At 32.4% G+C, this 21,318-nt stretch overlaps 2 protein-coding genes across 2 annotated transcripts in view; one reads left to right on the top strand and one right to left on the bottom strand.

Annotated features, from left to right (window-relative positions):
* LOC115876415 (lachesin-like) overlaps window positions 1–21,318 on the bottom strand; it is a 234,423-nt gene that overhangs the window by 191,140 nt on the left and 21,965 nt on the right. The gene's annotated exons all lie outside the window — the stretch shown is intronic.
* Window positions 5,930–9,888, top strand: LOC115876414 (pectinesterase B-like). Its single transcript, XM_030892193.1, has 2 exons — window positions 5,930–6,060; window positions 8,706–9,888. The coding sequence occupies exons 1-2, from the start codon at window positions 6,048–6,050 to the stop codon at window positions 9,839–9,841; spliced, it is 1,149 nt and encodes a 382-aa protein (XP_030748053.1). The 5' UTR covers window positions 5,930–6,047; the 3' UTR covers window positions 9,842–9,888.

The following is a 21,318-nucleotide window of genomic DNA, read 5'->3' as shown; positions in this document are numbered from 1 at the left end:
ATTTATGACGTCACGCTAGTTAGATACTACGGATTAGTAAATATGTTATCGAATACATGGAAAACATAATTATTTTTCGTATCTATGGTTTGTATTTTAAAAATGATATAGTTTACAGTTAATAAGTACAATATATATACCTATTTATAGTAATAAATACTTTGGCAAATAAACTATGAACCATATAAATGCAGCAAATGTTTTACAGTATGGCTGAAATCATATTCCATAGTCAATGTAGATAGTTTTAGTGTTAAGAATAATAATATTAAAAAATATGTGGTCATCTTTTGACAAGTTTATATTAGTTTATTAATTGCAGTAAACATTATGTTGTGTGTGGGGTGAATATTTTATATGTAATTTTTTGGATTATATTTGACACTATTTTTTTCATATGACACAACACTGATGAAGGCTATAATGTTAGCCGAAACGTTTTTTTTTACCAAATAAAAATAATGAAAACCCAAATGAAAACTTGATCGGCGTTTTTCCCGAACCTAAATCCCAAGAAAATCAAAAATTTTAGAATAATTTTACATATAAAATGACAGCGATCTTTATTTCATAGCCATCGCTGACGCCTTTTTTCTATGATATTGTATTATTTGTTTACCCATTATCTTATATACCTATTCATTATTTGTATATTGTAAAACATTTGCTGCATTTGTATGGTTCATAGTTTATTTGCCAACGTATTTATTCCTATAAATAGGTATATTGTATTTATTAACTGTGTATTATGTACATTTCATGTAAACTATATCATTTTTAAAATACAAACAAAAAATACGAGGAATAATTATGTTTTCCATGTATTCTACAACATATTTATTAATCCGTAGTATCTAACTAGCGTGACGTCATAAATCTCCCTCCGAGGCTGTTCTACTAGAGACGGCAGCTGATGACATTTTACTTTTGACAATTATGACATTTCGTATTGATTTTTGCAAGAAGAGGAAGAACTGTCACTTGTTTTGTTATTTTCCTTTTCTATTTCACGAAAGTCTTTGAATAAGAAGACTAAGGAAGGAGCATAATGCTATCCATGTGTTCATGCATGGTGGGCGGAAAAGCTCTCTAGGGTGGGGATCTTTGCCAGTTCTGTTTGACGATTCATTTGACACATTTAAATTTGATTTGAAATTTTGTGGATTTGTCAGTCTTTACGGAGCTTATTTTATGTTATTTATTATTTAATCTACTACTGATAGTTGTATAAAGGTAGTAAATCTAGATGGAAATTGTGGCAGAACTTAAATTAACAGTGACACTATCGCGATTAATCACACTTAAATTAACTAAATTATATATTTTTCTTGCATTTTAGCTTTTATTTATTACTTGTCAAAGATTCGATGTCAAAGAATTTAGATACGTTAATTTGACTTACCTGCTTCAGTAGCGTATCGGATGTTTGTGTTAATAAATACTTATTATAACTTATCTATTTTTATTAGAATTATATATTTTTATAACAATTTTAATAACTACCAACATTTATTCACAAAGTAAAATAAAACAACAAATTATTGAGTCTACCCCACTGTCTTAATCCGTAGTATCTAACTAGCGTGACGTCATAAATCTCGCTCCGAAGCTGTTCTACTAGAGACGGCACCTGATGACATTTTACTTTTGACAATTATGACATTTCATATTGATTTTTGCAAGAAGAGGGAAGAACTGTCACTTGTTTTATTATTTTCCTTTTCTATTTCACGAAAGTCTTTACGAAAGTAAAAAGAGTTACCTATCAGATTCGTTCAGGCACTCAATTTAAAGAATATCAGTAACTTTTTTAACAGATGGATTTTATATTTGCCATGTTGGTAAAAAATAACGGTCAAAATTCAAAGTTATTCATTTTATAGACTATAACGTAGCCACAGCCAGTTTAGTACTCAGCTATCCACAGGAAGGCGCGCCCCGAATGGAGGGAACGAAAATGAACACACTCAAACGAACAGACATTGGCAAACACTCCAACACTCGGTACTTGGAGGCATCGAAATATTCCTGCTTGTGTGTCATCTTATTAATTCTAAAATAGGATTCTTTCAAATTCCGTTTTATATGGATGAATATAATTACCAAATTTCGAGAAATGATGTCTATTCTAACCTATCAATTAAAAATGAAAAAAAACGGCCCGATTAAGTTGGCCCCCCACCAAACTTTTCGTACTTTTTTAAGCTATTCGTAATAATATAATGCTGAGTCACAGTTCATGATGATGATGGTGGCACCCTATGTACGCTACATTACATGTCAAATTTTATTTTTTTATACGGAAATTACTAATTTCATTTTGTATAAACTAATCCTTACCACCACAAAAGCGTAATATTAGAACAAAATTATGAAAGACTACTTTAAAATGTAGTAAATACTGCGTCAATCGAGAAGAAGTATAAGAAATATGTCGACAGTATACTACCTAAACAGGTTCCGCACGCTTCGAAAAGCGCTACAAAGAAAATATAATAAAGTTGAGCCTAAGCCGCGTTTAAAAAATGGGATCATATATAGAAGTACTTGAAAAAAGGTAAAGGGATAATAAAGCTCGCAAAATGCAAAGCAGGGGATGACTTTTCTGCGCTACCTGCGAAGCTAAAATGAAAAAGATTTTACAAAAAGGTTTTGTACTCCTTCGCCCCCCAACCCTAAGGTGTATATATGTATATAATAAATAAATAATATTTTCTTGCCTTTAGCTGTGTATTTTTTCTAATTTCGAAAAATCGAAAGTAGAGAAAAAATTTAAAAAAAAATAAAAAGTAAAAAGAAAATTGTTTTGCTTGTCGTAAAGGGGGGAACCAAGCTCCACTCCCACAACCGGTTTCTGGGCCTACCCTTCATCAGGTGGGCTGTCCAGGGGCTGTCCAGGTGCTGGTTCCAGGCCGTATCGGTGAGAACCAGCAATTTTTTTTTCTTTCGACACAATTAAAGTATTTAATTTTAAAGTTACAAAAATAAAATATACAAAAAAAACAGGTTAGAAAAATAAATAAATCAATTTAAAAAAGGTTAAATTCAGTCAAAAAACAAAGCTGTGAACGTATCTGTTAGGTAAAACAGTAGACAAGGCCAACAAAGAAGTTTACTGTTCATAATAATAATAGATATATGATTAATAATACTATTCTTCTTCTTCTGTACTTCTACTTCTACTTCTTGTTCTTATCTGTACTACAAATGTGCCAATATCACGTTCATTTGATTTACGTTCACTTTGTTATTTAGAAATTGGTTAAAATATGATTAATTATTGATATTAATAAAATTATGTGTAATTTTCTTACCATCATTCTCATTTAAAAGTTCTGTTATACGTATTATCAGATACAATACTATAAACTGATCTATACTCACAATCCACAATATAATGAATTAATAATGGAATATTTACAGACCTGAAATTTGGTTTTAATATAAACTTTGTTATTAATACTGATTTAATATCAAAATATAATAAACGGTTTTATTCAATTTACGAAGTAAGATAGGTTCAAGCCGCTTTCTCGGTCAACATTTTCGTTATTATTTGCTATGACTTATTAATGTAATCTGCTTATAATGCTTTTGTGACACAGGATTACTCTTCAATATTAGTTAAATTTTAATTGGATTTTCCATATCGATAATTTGGTTTCTCCAAATTAGCAGAAATGATTTATTTAATTACTGAACAGTATTTTCTGTCTTTTTGTTTCCATACCTACTGTGGATTTAAAAATAATTTATTAGTTAAACATTTTTAAGTAACAGTAATTAAATTTCCTAAGTTGGCCTAAAGTTGGCCTATACAGGGTGGTCCGAATTGTATTCCGGAAATTTCGGCAGCATATTCTGCAGATAAAAACAAGCAAAAAAGTTTGTATAAATGTATGTCCTAAAGTGCTTAATCTCGGAGATACAGGGTGTAGAAGTTTCAATTTTATTTCGATTTTTTCGAAATAGTTTCTGAAGTAACGTAAATATTTGGATGAAAATTGGTGTTTGGGAGTTTTTTAACATGAGAAATTTGATTTTGAGGTCAATATGACTCCTACTGGTAGAGGGCACCACCTATATGTGTTTTAACTGTTTTGAAGCTTAATAACTTTTTGTCCGTACCTGTATAAAACTACCGAGGGAAAAAATATACATCTCTGTGACTTTTTACGTAAAAAATATCTCTTTGTAAAAATCGCTACGAGTAACCGTTCTCAAGATATTTAGAATGGAAATAGTCAATACATGTCATTATTGACGAAAAATAAACACGAAATTTTTATTTTTTTAAATTAATCATAAATTTTTCTGCAAAAAAAAATGTTGATAAAACAGTTTCTGTTGAACTTATGACACAAAAACTTTCAAATTTATAATATCAGTCTAATAACTATTTAGTGAACATGTTTAATGTATGTCTATGATGACAGGTATTGATAATTTCGATTCCAAATATCTCGAAAACCAATACTCGTAGCGATTTTTACCAAGAGTTAAAGTCTATTTTTTTAATCAGTAGTTTTATACAGGTACGGACAAAAAGTTATAACTCTTCAAAAGATTTAAAAAATATGTAGGTGGCGCCCTCTACTAGTAGGAGTCATATTGACATCAAAATCAAATTTCTCATGTCAAAAAACTCCCATACACCAATTTTCATCCAAATATTTACATTACTTCAAAAATGATTTGGTAAAAATCGAAATAAAAATGAAACTTCTTCACCCTGTATCTCCGAAACTAAGCATTTTAGGACATACATTTATACGAACTTTTTTACTTATTTTTATCTGCAGAATATGCTGTCGAAGTTCCTGGAATACACTTCGGACCACCCTGTATATCTCACAAGTTATCAACTAATTTAAAAATACTATGATAGAATGGATATGAGAATGTGCAATTAGTTTTTTTTGATTTTTCTAAAAAGTAACGACAGGAAAAAATAAAATTGATTTTCAAAAAAATCCGTTTTTCTCAAAAAATCCCTGAAATTTTTGAAACTTTTTTGATAGTGTGTTGGGAAACATCCCAAGGCAGAAACATCCCAACTTTCCCCCAATTTAACCATCTCCGTATCTATTACTGTTTCTGAGATACCAATGCTCGTACCTCGCATTTGTATTACCCTGTATATTGCTGTACAAGTATGACAAAATATTAATATTTTTATTTTTTATGTTAAAAACACTAAGCGATAGAATAACGAAATACTAATGTCAACATTTACTGCAATTAAAATATACTATCTGCATTTTTAGCTCTTTGAGAGAGCATAAGCATTTGTATGAGCATAATATGTTGTAGAATGTAGAATGTTTAGGAGGGGAGTTAATCACCGCGACCTTATAGATTTATTAGGTCTGTTCGTTTTTCTGTTATTATCGATTCTGAATCGTCCTAGAACTCTCCAGCGCATGCGCAAATGAAATAATGTCTTCATATTTCCTTCGGCGCATACGCATCACAATTCTAGGACGGTTCAGAATCGGTAATAACAGGAAAACGAAAAAAGCTATTCTGTGTTCCCCTTTCTTGAGTTATAACGAGTTATAACTCATCATACAGTATCAGGGCTTTAACAAAAGCCAGTATCTGAGACGGCTCCACAGAGGCCAGCGTAGTGGCCTCGACATCAGCCTTGACATCTTCGACATCAGACGTACCAAAGTTCAAGGCACGAATGGTCGTCGTCTCGGCGCACTCAGTGATAAGGTGTTCTGGTGTTTCCCCATTTTCCCCACAGAATCTGCATTCGCCGTTGTTTCTCAGCCTACTGAGGTGTTCGTTGAGGAGACAGTGTCCTGTTAGAAAACCCGTAACCCACTAAGGGGTATATTCCACATCAGAACTTACTAAACAATATACTAATATCATGTTTGTTTTTCCTTTAAAATTAGTTAATTGAGAAGTGTTTCTATAGAAAAAATCAGAGTGCGTAGATTAGATAGGCTAAAAATCTTCATATAAATATTGTGCAAATTACATATTTACATATAATATACGCTTTCAGTATAGATATTAAATCATAGATATAAACAATGAAAATAATCGGTAAGTCGTTAATTATATTAATTGATATGCGTTTACCAAATTAAATAGTATTAAAGAAATACATTAGTGTTAAGTTTGATGAAATTCTTGTTGTTAAAATTGTGTCTTTTATCGAAAAAAGTTCTGAGTGCATAAAATTTCTTAGTACAAAATTTATTTAGCAATTTGCGAGGGGTATCTTTTGGATATAAACATTACTTTTTTTTTTTTTAATTTAGCTATAACTCTACTTTTATAATAAAACTTCATTATAGTTGGGTAATGGAACCTTTGGTGTTACTAGAGTAAAATAAAACGCTAATTCACCACAATACACCACAACACTTTACTTTTAAACACTGGACGCGTGTTTTTAGTTTTAATCATCTAATGATGATGCTAACATGGTTTCCAGCGATCGCGACTTCGACCGCATAAAATTCGAATGTTTTATACATTCCTTTTATGATCGGAACTTAAAAAAAAACAGGTGTTATACAGACATAATCTAATGAATTTTATGTTATCTTACTCTATTCTTAAATAATTAACAATGATTAATCTGAAAAATGTAGTTGAATCAAGTATCTGTTTGTTCTCACATATTTAATAATTTATTTAATAGTTATGCATTAAGTTTTAAGTCAATTATGTTGTAGTGTTTGGAATACACTTTACTCCACTCTATTTTTCTATTTAACTTCTACTGACAATTAATTTTTTAGTAATGATTCTGATTTAATGTGTACTTCTATCGTTTTTGCCACATTCCAAAGGCAAAAATACCTCGCGCCAATTGGGCCGTATTTTTTCGGATAAAAATTTTCTAAATCTTCACCACCTATGTGTAACAACTGAGTGGGTTGTCCTCTCGGCTGACGTCGATTCCGAATTTTCTAGATTTATAAATACCTTGTCTAATCTGGCTTGCAAGGCGTTTCCTCTTAGGCCTATCAAAAGTAAGCAAGGTATACCCTGGTCTACAACCGGCTTGCGTATATCTGCAAAGAACATGCGCTTATTATCTCACCTTAAAAAATTCACAGACAGCGTTTTCTTTCATAATTACGTGAAACTTTATAGAAGGGTTTATCGTAAGACTATAAAAGCTGCCAAGGACATTTATTATAATGGGAGGCTAGCCAAATCCGGTAATGTTGCTAAAGAGACTTGGGCTATTGTAAATGACTTAAGGAATAATTTCACCCCCATTGAAATTCCACAAATCGCTTTTTAGTGTTCAGTTACGCCACTTAAGACACCTTTATACAATATTTCTTACTTCTAGGTTAAATTTTAATTTTTTATATCTATACAATATTTACCCTACCATTTCACCCTTTTATAGTGCGAATTTCCAAATATTGTCCCTCACTACCCAATTCTCTCACCTAATAATCACAACTCTGTGTACAAGTTTATACTTTTAGAAGCGATGTTAACAAAATTTTCGCCCCTAATTTCACCCTCTTAGGGGATGAATTTTTAAAAATTACTTTCGGAGTACGCACTTTTGTAACTTAAGGGACCTTTATGTTAATAGTAATTCTCCCAGAACTGATTTAAAAAAAATATATACAAATTTTCATCCCTCGTTTGAGGATGAATTTCCGAAATTGTTAGTCCGCTAAAGGATTTCTGTGCAAAATTTCATACTCCTAGTACAGATTTTTTTATTATACAAAATTCACCCCTCATTTCACCTTCCGTAGGAGACGAATTTCCAAAAATCACTTTGTCCATCTCCATTACATCATCTAAGGAACATCTGTTCAAAATTTCATGCTTGTAGAACAGATTTTAACAACTTTTTATGCAACCTTTCACTCCTAATTTCACCCCTTAGGAGTCGAATTTCCAAGAATCCTTTCTTAGTGCTTATTTACATAAAAAAAGGAACCTATGTGTCAAATTTATATGTGTCAATCAGCTTTGAGTTTAATATTTAGAGAAGATTAAATTATCGTCTACAGGTTTCTGTATATGATACTTTTCTTTTTTAGCTTTTTTCAAAATTAATATAATGGAAGCTAGAAAATTGCACGTGACTCTTCTTACAATATCTACAATAAATATGTTATTGATATAGAATGGTTTAAGAGGGGGACCGCGACCTTACAGATCTATTGTGTTGTGCTTTACAGATCTCTTACAGATCTATTGTGTTGAGCTATTGTCTCGGCGCACTCAGTTTGTTCTTACTTAAATCAAGGAAAATCTTTCTGAGGAATATTTCACCGAAGTTCTGAGGAACTTTTTTGAGTGTCTTAGACCGGTTGTAGTAGTCTACAGGGTGTTACGGTGTAAAAAAGCGTATTATTATGTATTACTAGGGGTAATCTACCCAACACTGCATAGCCAGAAAGATTTTATGTAGATACCCATATTTGTTTACGTAAACCCAGATTTCAGGTTTTTTATCTTATTTAATTCTCAATAGGTCTTTAATAGGACAATCATAACGTATAACCCTCGGTATAACCTTAGATTCGAATTAAACATGAATTAAATTATATTTATTATATTAAATGTATTAAACATATTTACATAATTATATTACTATTAATTATATTTAATATTTAAATTATTGCATTTCCTTTGTTTTTATAAACTTTTATCATACAACATTAAAGATCTTTTTACCAGATTTTTATTATATTTTTCAGTATTATTACTACTAGCCGTAGTATTAGCTTCGGCGGATCAAACAGCACCTGGAACAGCATCTCGCCCAATCTTGACAGCATCAGAATCAAATTATTTCACTACCGCAACTTATCTTCAAGGATGGTCGCCACCTTCAATTTCAACGAGCAAAGCTGATTATACTGTTGGTAATGGCTACAATACAATACAAGCCGCTGTGAATGCTGCTATTAATACAGGAGGCACCACAAGAAAATATATTAAAATTAATGCTGGAACATATCAAGAAGTTGTTTATATTCCCAACACAAAGGTGCCTCTTACGATTTATGGTGGAGGCAGTAGCCCATCAGACACACTGATAACATTGAACATGCCCGCTCAAACTACTCCATCAGCTTATAAAAGTCTTGTTGGGTCACTTTTTAATTCAGCGGACCCTGCCTATAGTATGTATAATAGCTGCGCATCTAAAAGTGGCACTATTGGAACTAGTTGCTCTACAGTGTTTTGGGTTAAAGCACCAGCTGTTCAAATCGTAAATCTCTCTATTGAAAATTCGGCTAAAAATACCGGAGATCAGCAAGCCGTCGCTCTACAAACTAACAGTGACCAAATTCAAATCCACAATGCCAGACTGTTGGGTCATCAAGACACACTGTATGCTGGGTCAGGAAGTTCCAGCGTCGAAAGGAGTTACTATACCAATACCTATATTGAAGGAGATATCGATTTTGTTTTCGGTGGTGGATCTGCTATATTTGAAAGTTGCACTTTCTATGTAAAAGCTGATCGTAGAAGCGACACTGCCGTAGTTTTTGCACCTGATACCGATCCTCATAAGATGTACGGATATTTCGTTTATAAATCTACAATTACAGGAGATAGTGCTTGGTCATCCTCAAAGAAAGCATACCTAGGACGTGCTTGGGATTCTGGCGTATCCTCGTCAAGTGCATACGTTCCAGGAACTTCACCTAATGGTCAGCTAATTATAAAGGAGAGCACCATTGATGGAATAATTAATACTTCTGGGCCTTGGACAACAGCAACTAGCGGCAGAACATATTCTGGAAATAATGCCAACAGTAGAGACCTTAATAATGACAACTACAATAGATTTTGGGAATATAACAATTCTGGAAACGGTGCCTAATTTTATAATGACAATTTATAGTAATAAAATATTGAACCTATATGATATATAGTAGTAATTTGACTGCCTACATACTACATAGAAAGATATATTAAAAAGCCAAATAATTCAGCTACAAATTGCTTAAAATATCATCAAAATCGGCCAATTAGAACAAAATATATCAAACTTTGAAATATATAAAAATTTTAAGGTGTCTTTCGTGCCGGTGAATAATTATTTAATTTAATTTTACAATTTATTTAAAGAAATAAAGATAAAGCTGATAATTAAAAAAAGTAATCATTGTGACAATACACTTTCGTATTTGTTTGTTAAGAGCAAATAGTTAGGCATTCATCGATATAGGAAAATTTGAATATTTTTTCGCAGTATAACTTTTATAAATATACTAGCGTGTACCGGCGACTTCGTTCGCGTCGAATTAATCATTTGTCATGGTGATGATAAAGCAAAGCAAGAATTTCCATTAACATACAAACTGGATAAAATTTTCTCACATTTATGTCAGCATGAGAAAAAACAATATGGCGATATTATTATATAACTTGGTAATATTTAGGGGTAGTTTCATCTCGTTGGAATTTGACTTTCGAAAAATCCGTTTGCCAAAAATAAGCTTTTTACGTCAAGCAGTTTAAGCAGAATCGTGGTTAAGAAATTACCCAACTTTTTGGAACACCCTGTACGATTTTTTAAAAGATTTCAAAATATATAAAAAAACAAATAAATTATGCTTGTGCAAGCGTTTTCCCGAAAGACTAACCGTTTTTTAAATAACAAATATTGTAATATTTGAGGGGCGTTTTCACCCTCTTGGAATTTGAGATTCGAGAAACCCCTCCTTATCGAACCTCTACACCCCACAGTCAATCCGTTTGCCAAAAATCAGCTTTAAACGTCAAGCAGTTTAAGCAGAATCGTGATTACTCAATGGTCATATTTTATGAAACAGCCTGTATAAATTTATAAAAAATCTTAAAATATGTAAAAAACAAAATAAAATATACGTGTTTAAGAGTTTTTCCGAAAAGCTCACCGGTTTTTAAATAAAAAATATTTTAATATTTGAGAGATAGTTTCACCCCCTTAGAATTCGAGTTTCGGAAAATCCCTTCTTATCGAACCTCTACACCCTAAAGTCAATCTGTATTCCAAAAATCAGCTTTTTACGTCAAGCGCTTTAAGCAGGATCGTGATTAATCAATGACCAGATTTTTCGAAACACCCTGTATACATTTTTAAAAAATCTTGTTTAAAGTTTTTAAGCGTTTTTTCGGAAACTTGACCGTTTTTTGATTAGAAAATATTGTAATATTTGAGGGGTGGTTTCACCCTCTTAGAACTGGAATTTCGAAAAATCCCTTCTTATCGAACCTCAACACCCTAGAATCAACCTGTATGCCAAAATTGAGCTTCTTACGTTGAGTGGTTTGAGCAGGATCGTGATTAATCAGTATGTCACTCACTTAAGGGTTTTATATATTAGTATAGATAGTTCTGACACAAATTATGTGGTTCTGATAAATTTAAAATAAACTATTTTTCGACATGATGTCGAAAGTTCATGATTAAACTGCCTATGAGTTTTCTAAATAAAATCCTTTTTTTACTGATACATAAATGCAGCTTTAATATTTTTATACAAAATTCCCAGTAATATCCGGTCCATTGTGAGATTGATGACTCCTTGAATAATTAAATACATGGTGAAAGACCATTAAGGGGCTGATTGAAGTATGCTTGGATAATTCAAACCGCCGGAGTCGCGCCGCGAACTTGGCAGTCCATTTCTGAAATAGCTATCGAATAGTCAATATGTAAAGAGTATAAAAATGTTCAGATATTTCGATCAAAGGAAAAAAAATCTTACAATTGAATAAATTTATTATTCAATATTTTTATCCAATATCAGAGAAAATTGATATAATTCTATTAGTTGGGGACTGCAGTGTGCATTCACCAACTAACAGAATACTAAAATGTTCTTGATTTATCTAGTCTGGACTTTTTTATCGGGATATGTTAAAGACAGTGTTTTCAAAACTCGACCAACTATTGTTCGCAACATGAAAAAAATTATTGTGGCTGCTTTTCCAAGTAGAACTTAACAGATATTCCTCTTAACATGAAAAGATCTTTTGAGAATAGTATAATTTTATGCAGCGAATAGGAGTGGAAGAATTTTTAGCATTTGATTACATCTAGCTAATTTTTTGTTACGCATAATTATACGTTTATATCCAGTTTCAATTCTGTAATAATTAAAATATATTTTGAAAGTCTAACTTTTTATTATCGCTGAATAGTAATAGTATAAATTGACTCTACATATATTAAATTTTGTTGAATTAACAAAAGGTATATCACCAGCCACCAAGATTTATCAAATAATAAAGATCTACTGACGCAAAATCATCAAAATAAAAACACCTTGAAAAATCGTTGTTTAAAGGATAGGCAACCTTAATAGTATTTTGAAGAGATATGAATTCCCCATTTAAAATAAAAGCTTTTAATGGGGTCAATTTTTGGCTTCCCTAATCATTTTAGAGAATAATTCTATTTAGGTTTATTGAAGAACACTAAAACCCACATTCAAAAGAATAACTTCTCTTTTCTCCTTTCTTATGGCCCTGTATTTATTTATGAGCACCAGTCAAGGTAAAAGATAACTGCGTCAAATGAAGTTGTCATTTCAGAAATTTACCTATTTAGTGCTTTATTATTATTAAAAACTCATTCCTACATCGGAAATCTTAAAGATGTATTTATAAATACAAATTAATATGAATTAAAGTAAAATAAAGTAATCAATTACAAGGTTAATTATAGTGCTATTACAATATTCAATAACTTATTAATTTAGGTACTATTAAATTGTTAGAACTTTAGGATTTAAGAAGATGTTCAAATATCCCTCCATCGACTGCTAGACAATAACCCAGGCGATCATAAAATTCTCTTCTTACATTCGCTAGTTGGTAAACTGAAATTCTATTGCATTCGGCACAAATAGCATTTTTTAACTCGTCTAGATTTGGGTATTTTTTATCCTTGTATATCCTGTTTTTAAAATGGCCCCAGAGAAAGAAATCATTTGGCGAAATATCAGGAGCCCTTGCTGGCCAATTTACTGTATGATTTAGGCCAATAACGTTTCGGTTAAAACTATTGTCTAAATATTCCCCAACAGCCAGGGTACTATGTGCCGGGCAGCCATCCATTTGGTACCAAACTTTCTGATTTTCCCTAGCGGCATCATGTAAAGCAGGTAAAATATGATTTTCGAGTAGTTCCAAATAATATTCTGCATTTAAATTTCGCGTAAGAAATAACAGCCCGATAATATTGTGTCCGAATATCCCTGCCCAAACATTTACTTTCTGTGGATATTATGTCCTTGTTTTGACAAACCTGTGTTGGTTTTCTTTGTTCCAATATCGATAATTTTTTACATTGGGTTCATTATTTAAGGTAAACGTGCATTCGTCAGTGAAATATATATTTTTTAAAAATTCCCTATTCGTGTTTGCTCTTTCCATCATATCAAAACAAAACGCCTGCCGCCGTATTTCGTCCCCATCTCGTAGCTCTTGGTGCTTTTCATATTTGAAGGAATAGTATTTATGTCGTTTCAAAATTCGAAACGCTGTAGTGTGATCTATTCCTATTTCATCCTCAAGTTTCCTTGTGCGATCTTTCCATCGTTCTCTTCCACGCACAATAAAACTTCCAAGTCGGTATCATTTCTTGCATCTTCTCTTTGTTCCTGCCTTGCTTCACATCTGCAGTTATTTATTAGGGTACCTTTGGTCTCAAATCTCTGGATATTCCTTGCGATTGTAGATTTTCCAGGTATCGGTCTATTCGGATAGAGAGCAGCAAACATGTCCGACACCTTTTGATAACTATTTCCTTCATAATACCACAGAACAGATACAAATTTGTATCTGTTCTGTGATAATACCATGTAATCATCAATACTTTTTCTTTGGTAGTGTAATCCATGGCTAATATTTTCGATGTAGGTATGAGTTTTTAATAATAAGAATAAAGCACTAAATAGATAAATTTCTGAAATGACAACTTCATTTGACAGTTATTTTTTACCTTGACTGGTGCTCATAAGTAAATACAGGGCCATAAGAAAGGAGAAATATTTAAAAAGAAATCGGCGATAACTCGTAAACGGGCTAATCAAAAATATCTAAAGTTATTCTTTTGAATGTGGGTTTTAGTGCTCTTCAATAAACCTAAATAGAATTATTCTCTAAAATAATTAGGGAAGCCAATAATTGACCCCATTAAAATTTACATGGGATTTCCTATGTCCCGCTCGACGATGCAACACCCGGTATATGTTCGTGAAAGCAGAATAATAAAACAAAAGAAATCTATCGGTTATTGGATATAATTGACTAATTAATACCGTATGCGGGTTGGCTTCCAAAATGTTTTTACATACAGTGAAGAGGCATCAAGTTGTAGAATATACTTAGGAAATGAAGTTGGAATATATAAATCATGATTGTGCGTTCCGAAGACAAACGTAGCTGCGAGCGTACGTTTATAAATGTAGATTAAGAAAATTTACATATATGCTTCTAAACGTATTCTGCGTACGAGAATAAGAGCTAAATTCATGCATTTCAATTTATTTGGCACAGCATATTTAAAAAAGAGTTTAAAATCATAAAGACCTTTATATTTTATTCAAATCCGTTGAAAACTTTTGAATTATCAAACTTTTACATTTAGAACAAGTAATGTCCGCATACGACAAAACTATGCATTGCACTGAAAATGCAATGAAATATATAAAGAACCTCGTAAAGAACTTATATTAAAAAGAAAAACTGAAAATAATGTGTTCAAAAAACATATACTCTGCATTCCATAAAAAAATATACAAATGTGTAAGCGTCTTGTTTTCCGTTAAAAAAATTGTTTATATTAAATTCTGTTTTTTAACAAATAATATTTTATTTGAATCTCTAAGAGAGATCTCTAATTGACTTTTCTTGACCACATCACAATGGAAATTATAAAATTGTCGTTTCCTAGGCGATGTGGTTTGCATTGTTGATGAATATTTTGACTGACGACGTCGCCATTTATCAAAAAATTAAAAGGAACGGACACGAAAATAAAAAAATAAAAACGCATTTTTTTTCCAACGGAACTGTGAAGCCAAAGTGATAAACATACATAATTTTCAATAAAACTGAAACCCTTGATACAATACAGTACCACGACATTTCGAATAGTTACATTACTCTCCGCTAGACAGCAAATCAATCTTAGGGAATTTATATAGTTTATCCTAGCATTATTTAGTACCTATAATATAACAGATGAAATCATCTGTCATTCAAGATATGAGGCATTAAAAATATCTTAGATATTTTGATCTAGAATTGAGAAAAACATTTTGAATCAAATTTTCGGTAAAAATGTCGCCAACCGCGTTTAAACTAATGTAATAATTTTTAATTTCACTTTAAATTCGCTGTCAGTTTTATGGTTTCTCCAGAATTATGCTATAAAGAATGGTTGATATATTATACAGCGGTATGACGTTGAGCTCAACATATTTATTACATTTTATGAGTTCATGCCAAACTTTCTCTGGTCTTTATTTTGGGAAGTTGCTTATACAGCAATGAATATTATTTATTATTCGTTTCTGTTCAGACCTATTTGAAATTCCAAGAGGATTCTTTACAGAGAAATTCGCAAAAGATTTGTTAAAACCTTTTTATATTCAGCTATATCTTACTATCTACTTTAGTAGATTTTTTCCAATCTGAAATTTAATGCATATGAAATAAGATTATTGCTAAACAACGGTATTGTACGTATAAAGCCACGTATATAAGATACAAGAGCGTTTTAAATTATATGAAATAAAATTATTCTCATTTCTCGGCCATCATACTTCGCGGAAAGTGAAATTAAAAAAAACATGTGCGCATATTTCTGTTAAAACAGCTTTTTTTCCCCTATCAAGTAAAGTAAAATCACGATCGCAAACCGCTTATTTTTTAAATATTTTTTTTCAAGAGATAACTAGATAAAATAATTAGGTTTGTAATGTTTCTGAGCATCCGAAATGGAATTATAAGGATATCGTTAGGGTGACATTTTTTTTATAACGAGAAAACGTCAGTAATCGCGATAATTTAAAACTGAACTTTTTAACCCATACCAGGCCATAACTCAAGAACCACTTTAGATATTGAAACTTTTTTTTATTTTCAAGATCGGATATTTTACAATATTTTACAATTTTTTTTAATTAAATTTTATGTATAGTACTCCATTTAAACATATACGAGTTTAGTTTGAAAATATGTTTGAATCACCCTGTATGTTGACTATTTTTATCAAATCAAAATGTGCATTACCATTGCCCTTATATTATGTAACAAAAATTAAAATGAAAATCACAAACCAAAAATACAAATCACTTCAATACTTTCTAATGATTACTTCAAAGTATAACCACAGATTATACAGATTATAAACTTACCGTCAAAAGCATTGTTTTTCGTGGTTCCGATTTTCGGAGTCGCGTTTTGTGGAATTGTAGAAAAAATTTAAAATGCTCTCTATGTATATATACAGAGTGAGTCTTAAGTAAGTGCAAATATTTTTAGAGGTAATATATTTCGACCCATGAAACACGATTATGAGGTATTTTCGCGAAAAAAAAATTAAAATTTGAAATTTTTTGAAATTTTTTTTGGATTTTTTTTTGGAATTTTTTTAGTTCTTAGTTAAAAAACATAATTTCTTGATAATATGGCAACATAGGTAGTAGATTAAATTTGCAAGAAAGATCCATTGGTTCTCAAAATGTAAGCAATTTTTTTTTGGAAATTTTCAAATTACTCGATTGGACTTATTTGAAAAACGGTAAAGAGAGAATAAATATGTTTCTTTTATCGAGGATCTACCAACCCTGAAAATATTTGCACTTATTCAAGACTCACCCTGTATGGTATATACTGTATTACAGTTATTAAGAAACTTTACATGATGTATTCTAAAGTATATTGACGTTTATTTAAATGGCGAAAATGCAAATCTTACTCTAAGGTAAATATATCATTTTTATATGTGTTTAGTGTGCTTTTAACATACCGCTATAGGAAGCAACTCAAAGGCAAGTCTAAGAAATAAGTCGAGTTTGAGAAACATAAATATCTTTTTCAATAACAACTTTAATTGAGAGGAAAAAGTTTTAGAAACTTGTTATATCAAAGCTACTGCCTTCTTGGATACGTTATTTTTACTGTGTATATTGTGCACTTTCATCATACATAAATAACTAAAAATGTTCTTTTTACAACGAAACGTACAAGCACAGATACAAGTATTGAAGTCCAGAAGAGGCCATTTTATATAATGCTCCATAAGATCAGTAAGTACAGTAAGTATAGTTATATGAACTATACTCTATTTCCTCTATCTCCTCTATCTCCTTTTTCCGCTACTCGTATTTTTGTTTATTTATTATATATACCCTACCTAAGCCTTTTTAGCTCCATCTACGGTAACGTGGATGAAGCAAGCATGTTTGTCCAGTAGGCCGCTGGTTTTAATTTTGGCGGTACGATATGTGATTGTCACAGCTACCGCTAGATGGCGTAGAGCATCTAGCACTCTCGCCATAGTAGTACGTTTTGTACTCAAATGCTATTCTCTGCTTTTCGTTGGTCAGATCGAGGGTTACAGCAAAGTCGGCCTGACGATAGAGAAAAATCTGCGAAACCGGTCGTCGAATGGCTGTTCCCTTCGGTCTGATGAACTTAATGCAGAGAATAAGCATATTAGGGTTTTTTGGCCCCCTTTTCCCGCTACGCGTATTTTTGTCTATTTATTTATTATACTACACTCTATAAGTTCATACCCAATAAACTTTTAGTCACGTGATTAAGCTAAAACTTTTATATATTTTGTTTTAATCAAAATATTTTAAGACACAAAAATAAATTAATTATAAATATTTATATATGTAGAATGTAGAATGTTTAGGAGGGGAGTTAATTACCGCGACTTTATAGATCTATTACAGATTTATAACGAGTTATAACTCATCATACAGTCTCAGGGCTTTAACAAAAGCCAGTATCTGAGACGGCTCCACAGAGGCCAGCTCTCCATCCTCGACATCAGACGTACCAAGGTTCATGGCACGAATGGGCGTCGTCTCGGCGCACTCAGTGATAAGGTATTCTGGTGTTTCCCCATTTTCCCCACAAAATCTGCATTCGCCGTTGTTTCTCAGTTTCAGCCTACTGAGGTGTTCGTTGAGGAGACAGTGTCCTGTTAGAAACCCCGTGACAATCCGAAGATTGTTTTTACTTAAATCAAGGAAAACCTTTGATTTTTCTCGGTCGTAAGTTCTGAGGAACTTTTTCGAGTGTCTTAGACCGTTGGAGGACACCCATTCCATGTTACGGATGGAGTCTTCCAAATTCTTCAGTTCTGCTTTCAGTTGGTTATCGTTTGGAAAACAGAACGGTTCTAGTCCAGTTAGTCGAGTGTTCGCTCCTTTTCTAGCTAGATCATTTGCTTTTTCATTGCCTTCTATCCCTTGGTGAGCAGGCACCCAGAGTATTTTCTTTGCCTAATTTGTTGAGCTTCTCTAGGCATTCTTTGACCAACTTCGAATTGATGGTTACTGAGTTGATCGCGTTAAGTGCTGCTTGACTATCGAATAGGATGACAATTTCCTGTTTTCGATAGTTCCTATCTAAGATAAATTGTACGCATCTTTCGATAGTGCAAATTTCTGCCTGAAAGATACTGGGGTAGGTGCCCATTGGTTCGGAGTATTTAGTTTTCGGCCCAAATACTCCTATCCCTGTCCCTGCTTTGGTTTTGGAAGCATCAGTATACCACGTGATGGTATGGTCTTTTATATGCTGAGTAAGCGTTTCTTTCTTCCCCCAATCCTTTTTATTACTCAATACTACAGTGAGGTATTTCTCAAAGTTGTAAATTCTTGGTATGTCATCCACTGGGAGTTGGAGAAATGGAATTTTCTTTTTGAGGGTGATCCAAGCCCCTGACCTGAAAATTCTCCCAGTACTGTTTCCGTCAATGACCATTCTAATCATTGTCGCATTGGCATAACTACCGACGATAATGTGCAGTGGAGTTAGGTCTAGAATGACCTCCATTGTTGCTGTTGGACATGTTCTCATGGCACCTGTGATGCAGATACATGCCAGTCTCTGTACTTTGCACAGGTTTTGCCTTGCTGTACGTTGCTCTAGTTTTGTATACCAAGCAACTGCTCCATAAGTAATCATGGGTTTTACTATCATGGTATACATCCAGCGCAAAATGTTAGGGGCGCAGCCCCACCTATTTCCCACCAGTCTTCTGCATATCATGAGAGCCTTTGTGGCTTTGCTGGTAATGTTCTTAATATGCCTGTTCCAGAGAAGTTTACTATCCTGTGATGGCAGTAATGGCTGTGATGGCTGTTCAATGGCTGTGATGGCCTTTCCATCTAGATGGATTCTTTTCAAGTTTTTCAAACTTCGCTTTCTGGTGAATGGCACTACTGCGGTTTTATCTGAGTTAATACTCAGCCCGACAGTCCTGCGCCATCTCTCAGGAGTCCTCTTTGGATAATATCACACATGGTGCCTTCATGTTTCCCCCGTGCAACGATGACTATGTCATCTGCATACCCTATGCAGTGTATTCCCGCTAGAGTTAATTCTTCCAGTAGTTCAACAATTATTATTTGCGTGAATAAAACTGCTCACCTTCTTAACAGCACTTAAGGGACATAAAACCGCTTTCCAGTTCAAAATATTCTAATAAAGTTGTGATAGCTGTATTCTATGGTTGTATTGTGATGGCTGTATTGTGATGGATGTATAGCTTGCATCTTATGTTATAGGGATTGTTTCTCTCTACAATTTTCTGTCTCACAATGTACCGTTTGTGTCCAGGAAAAGTTCATAGTTTCATAGTTGTCGATTTTCGAAAGGAATCAGTACATGCATATTATTTGGTATATTTTTCATTTTATTGATTTTATGGAAAGTTCTGTTCATTAAAATGTTGTATCCTATGTTATAGGGCTTGTTTCTCTCTACAATTTTCTGTCTCACAATGTACCGTTTGTGTCCAGGAAGGGTTCATAGTTTCATAGTTGTCGATTTTCGAAAGAAATCAGTACATGCATATTATTTCCAGAACTGTTTATTATTTTAGTTTAACTTAGTAGTATTTAAGCTTAGTATTGTAAACATAATTTAAAAAGAAATAAAATGTGCTAACGAACCATGAGTTTCTAAAGGGAGACGGATGTCTAAAGTCGTTATAAAATATTCCAATAAAAGATATACCTATAAAAAGGTTTAGAAAACAAAAATAAACAAGTTATGTAGCAAATATGTATTACATTGTTGCTATAGCGATAAATCCTAAAAGAACGGCTATCAAAAGAAAACGTTTTACCGGAAAAAACTTTAGGATCGGCAAAGAATTTTCCGTTCATAATTGATAAGTTTATTCTTCTAATTTTGCTCGTTAAAAATATTATCTTTTTAGTAAAAAACAAGATATTTTTATAATTGTAAAAAATATATTTTAGCTTCTAATTTGTTTATTTTGATTATACAGGCTGTCCCAGAAATGAATGCAAGTATTTTAAGAGGTGGTAGAGATCTGGTCAAAAAAATCACACACACACACACACACATATTTTCTTTTTACCATTTTTAAAATGCATTGAAAATAACCGAGATAATTAACTATGCCTTCATTAAGATTTTAGTTTTCAGGCTAGTGTTTACACAAAAATTATTGCAATGGGTCTTCTTGTAGTACAAATGATTAGAAGATTAGGTGGCAACATGGACGTAGCCATTACTTTTTTCTAGAGGGGTCGAAATACTAATAAACAGAAAACATCATAAATATTAACGTTTCTTTTCTCAAATTCGAATGAGGTGGCAACTTCCAGGGAGGCATAGGTGGCACCGTTTGAAGCTTTGTTTCGGGATTGGCAAAGTAACCTCAAAAAATTTACATCAAAAATAATCTAAAAAAATAGTACCTACCTAGTTAATTTGCATTTATTCGAAGTCTTATCACTGAAATTCCACAAAATGCCTTGCTATTCTATCAACAAATTCTAAAAATACGTTGTTGTCTTAACAAAAAAAATGTTCAGCAAATTTAAAAGATAGCTAAAAAACTTAAAACAGGAATATTACTATTCTTAATTCGCTTTTGCTTGTTGGGCTGTTCAGTGATAACTTTTATTAAGTGCATAAAGTGAGAGAATGGTTTATTCTCTTCAAGGAAGAACTGAAATTATTTATTTATGGAGAGGTTGGAAAGTGCGCACGAAGAACGGCACTGGTTTTCAATGAATGAAATCAAAATCGTGAAGTAAGTCATAGATATGTGCTAGATTTGGTGGCAAAGTTCTCCGAAAC

The sequence above is a fragment of the Sitophilus oryzae genome, unplaced genomic scaffold, assembly GCF_002938485.1.
Source record: "Sitophilus oryzae breed Bouriz unplaced genomic scaffold, Soryzae_2.0 scaffold_1436_pilon_pilon, whole genome shotgun sequence".
NCBI classification, from domain to species: domain Eukaryota; kingdom Metazoa; phylum Arthropoda; class Insecta; order Coleoptera; family Curculionidae; genus Sitophilus; species Sitophilus oryzae.
The sequence above is the reverse complement of the archived record's forward strand: the minus strand, read 5'-3'. Positions and strand labels throughout refer to the sequence as shown.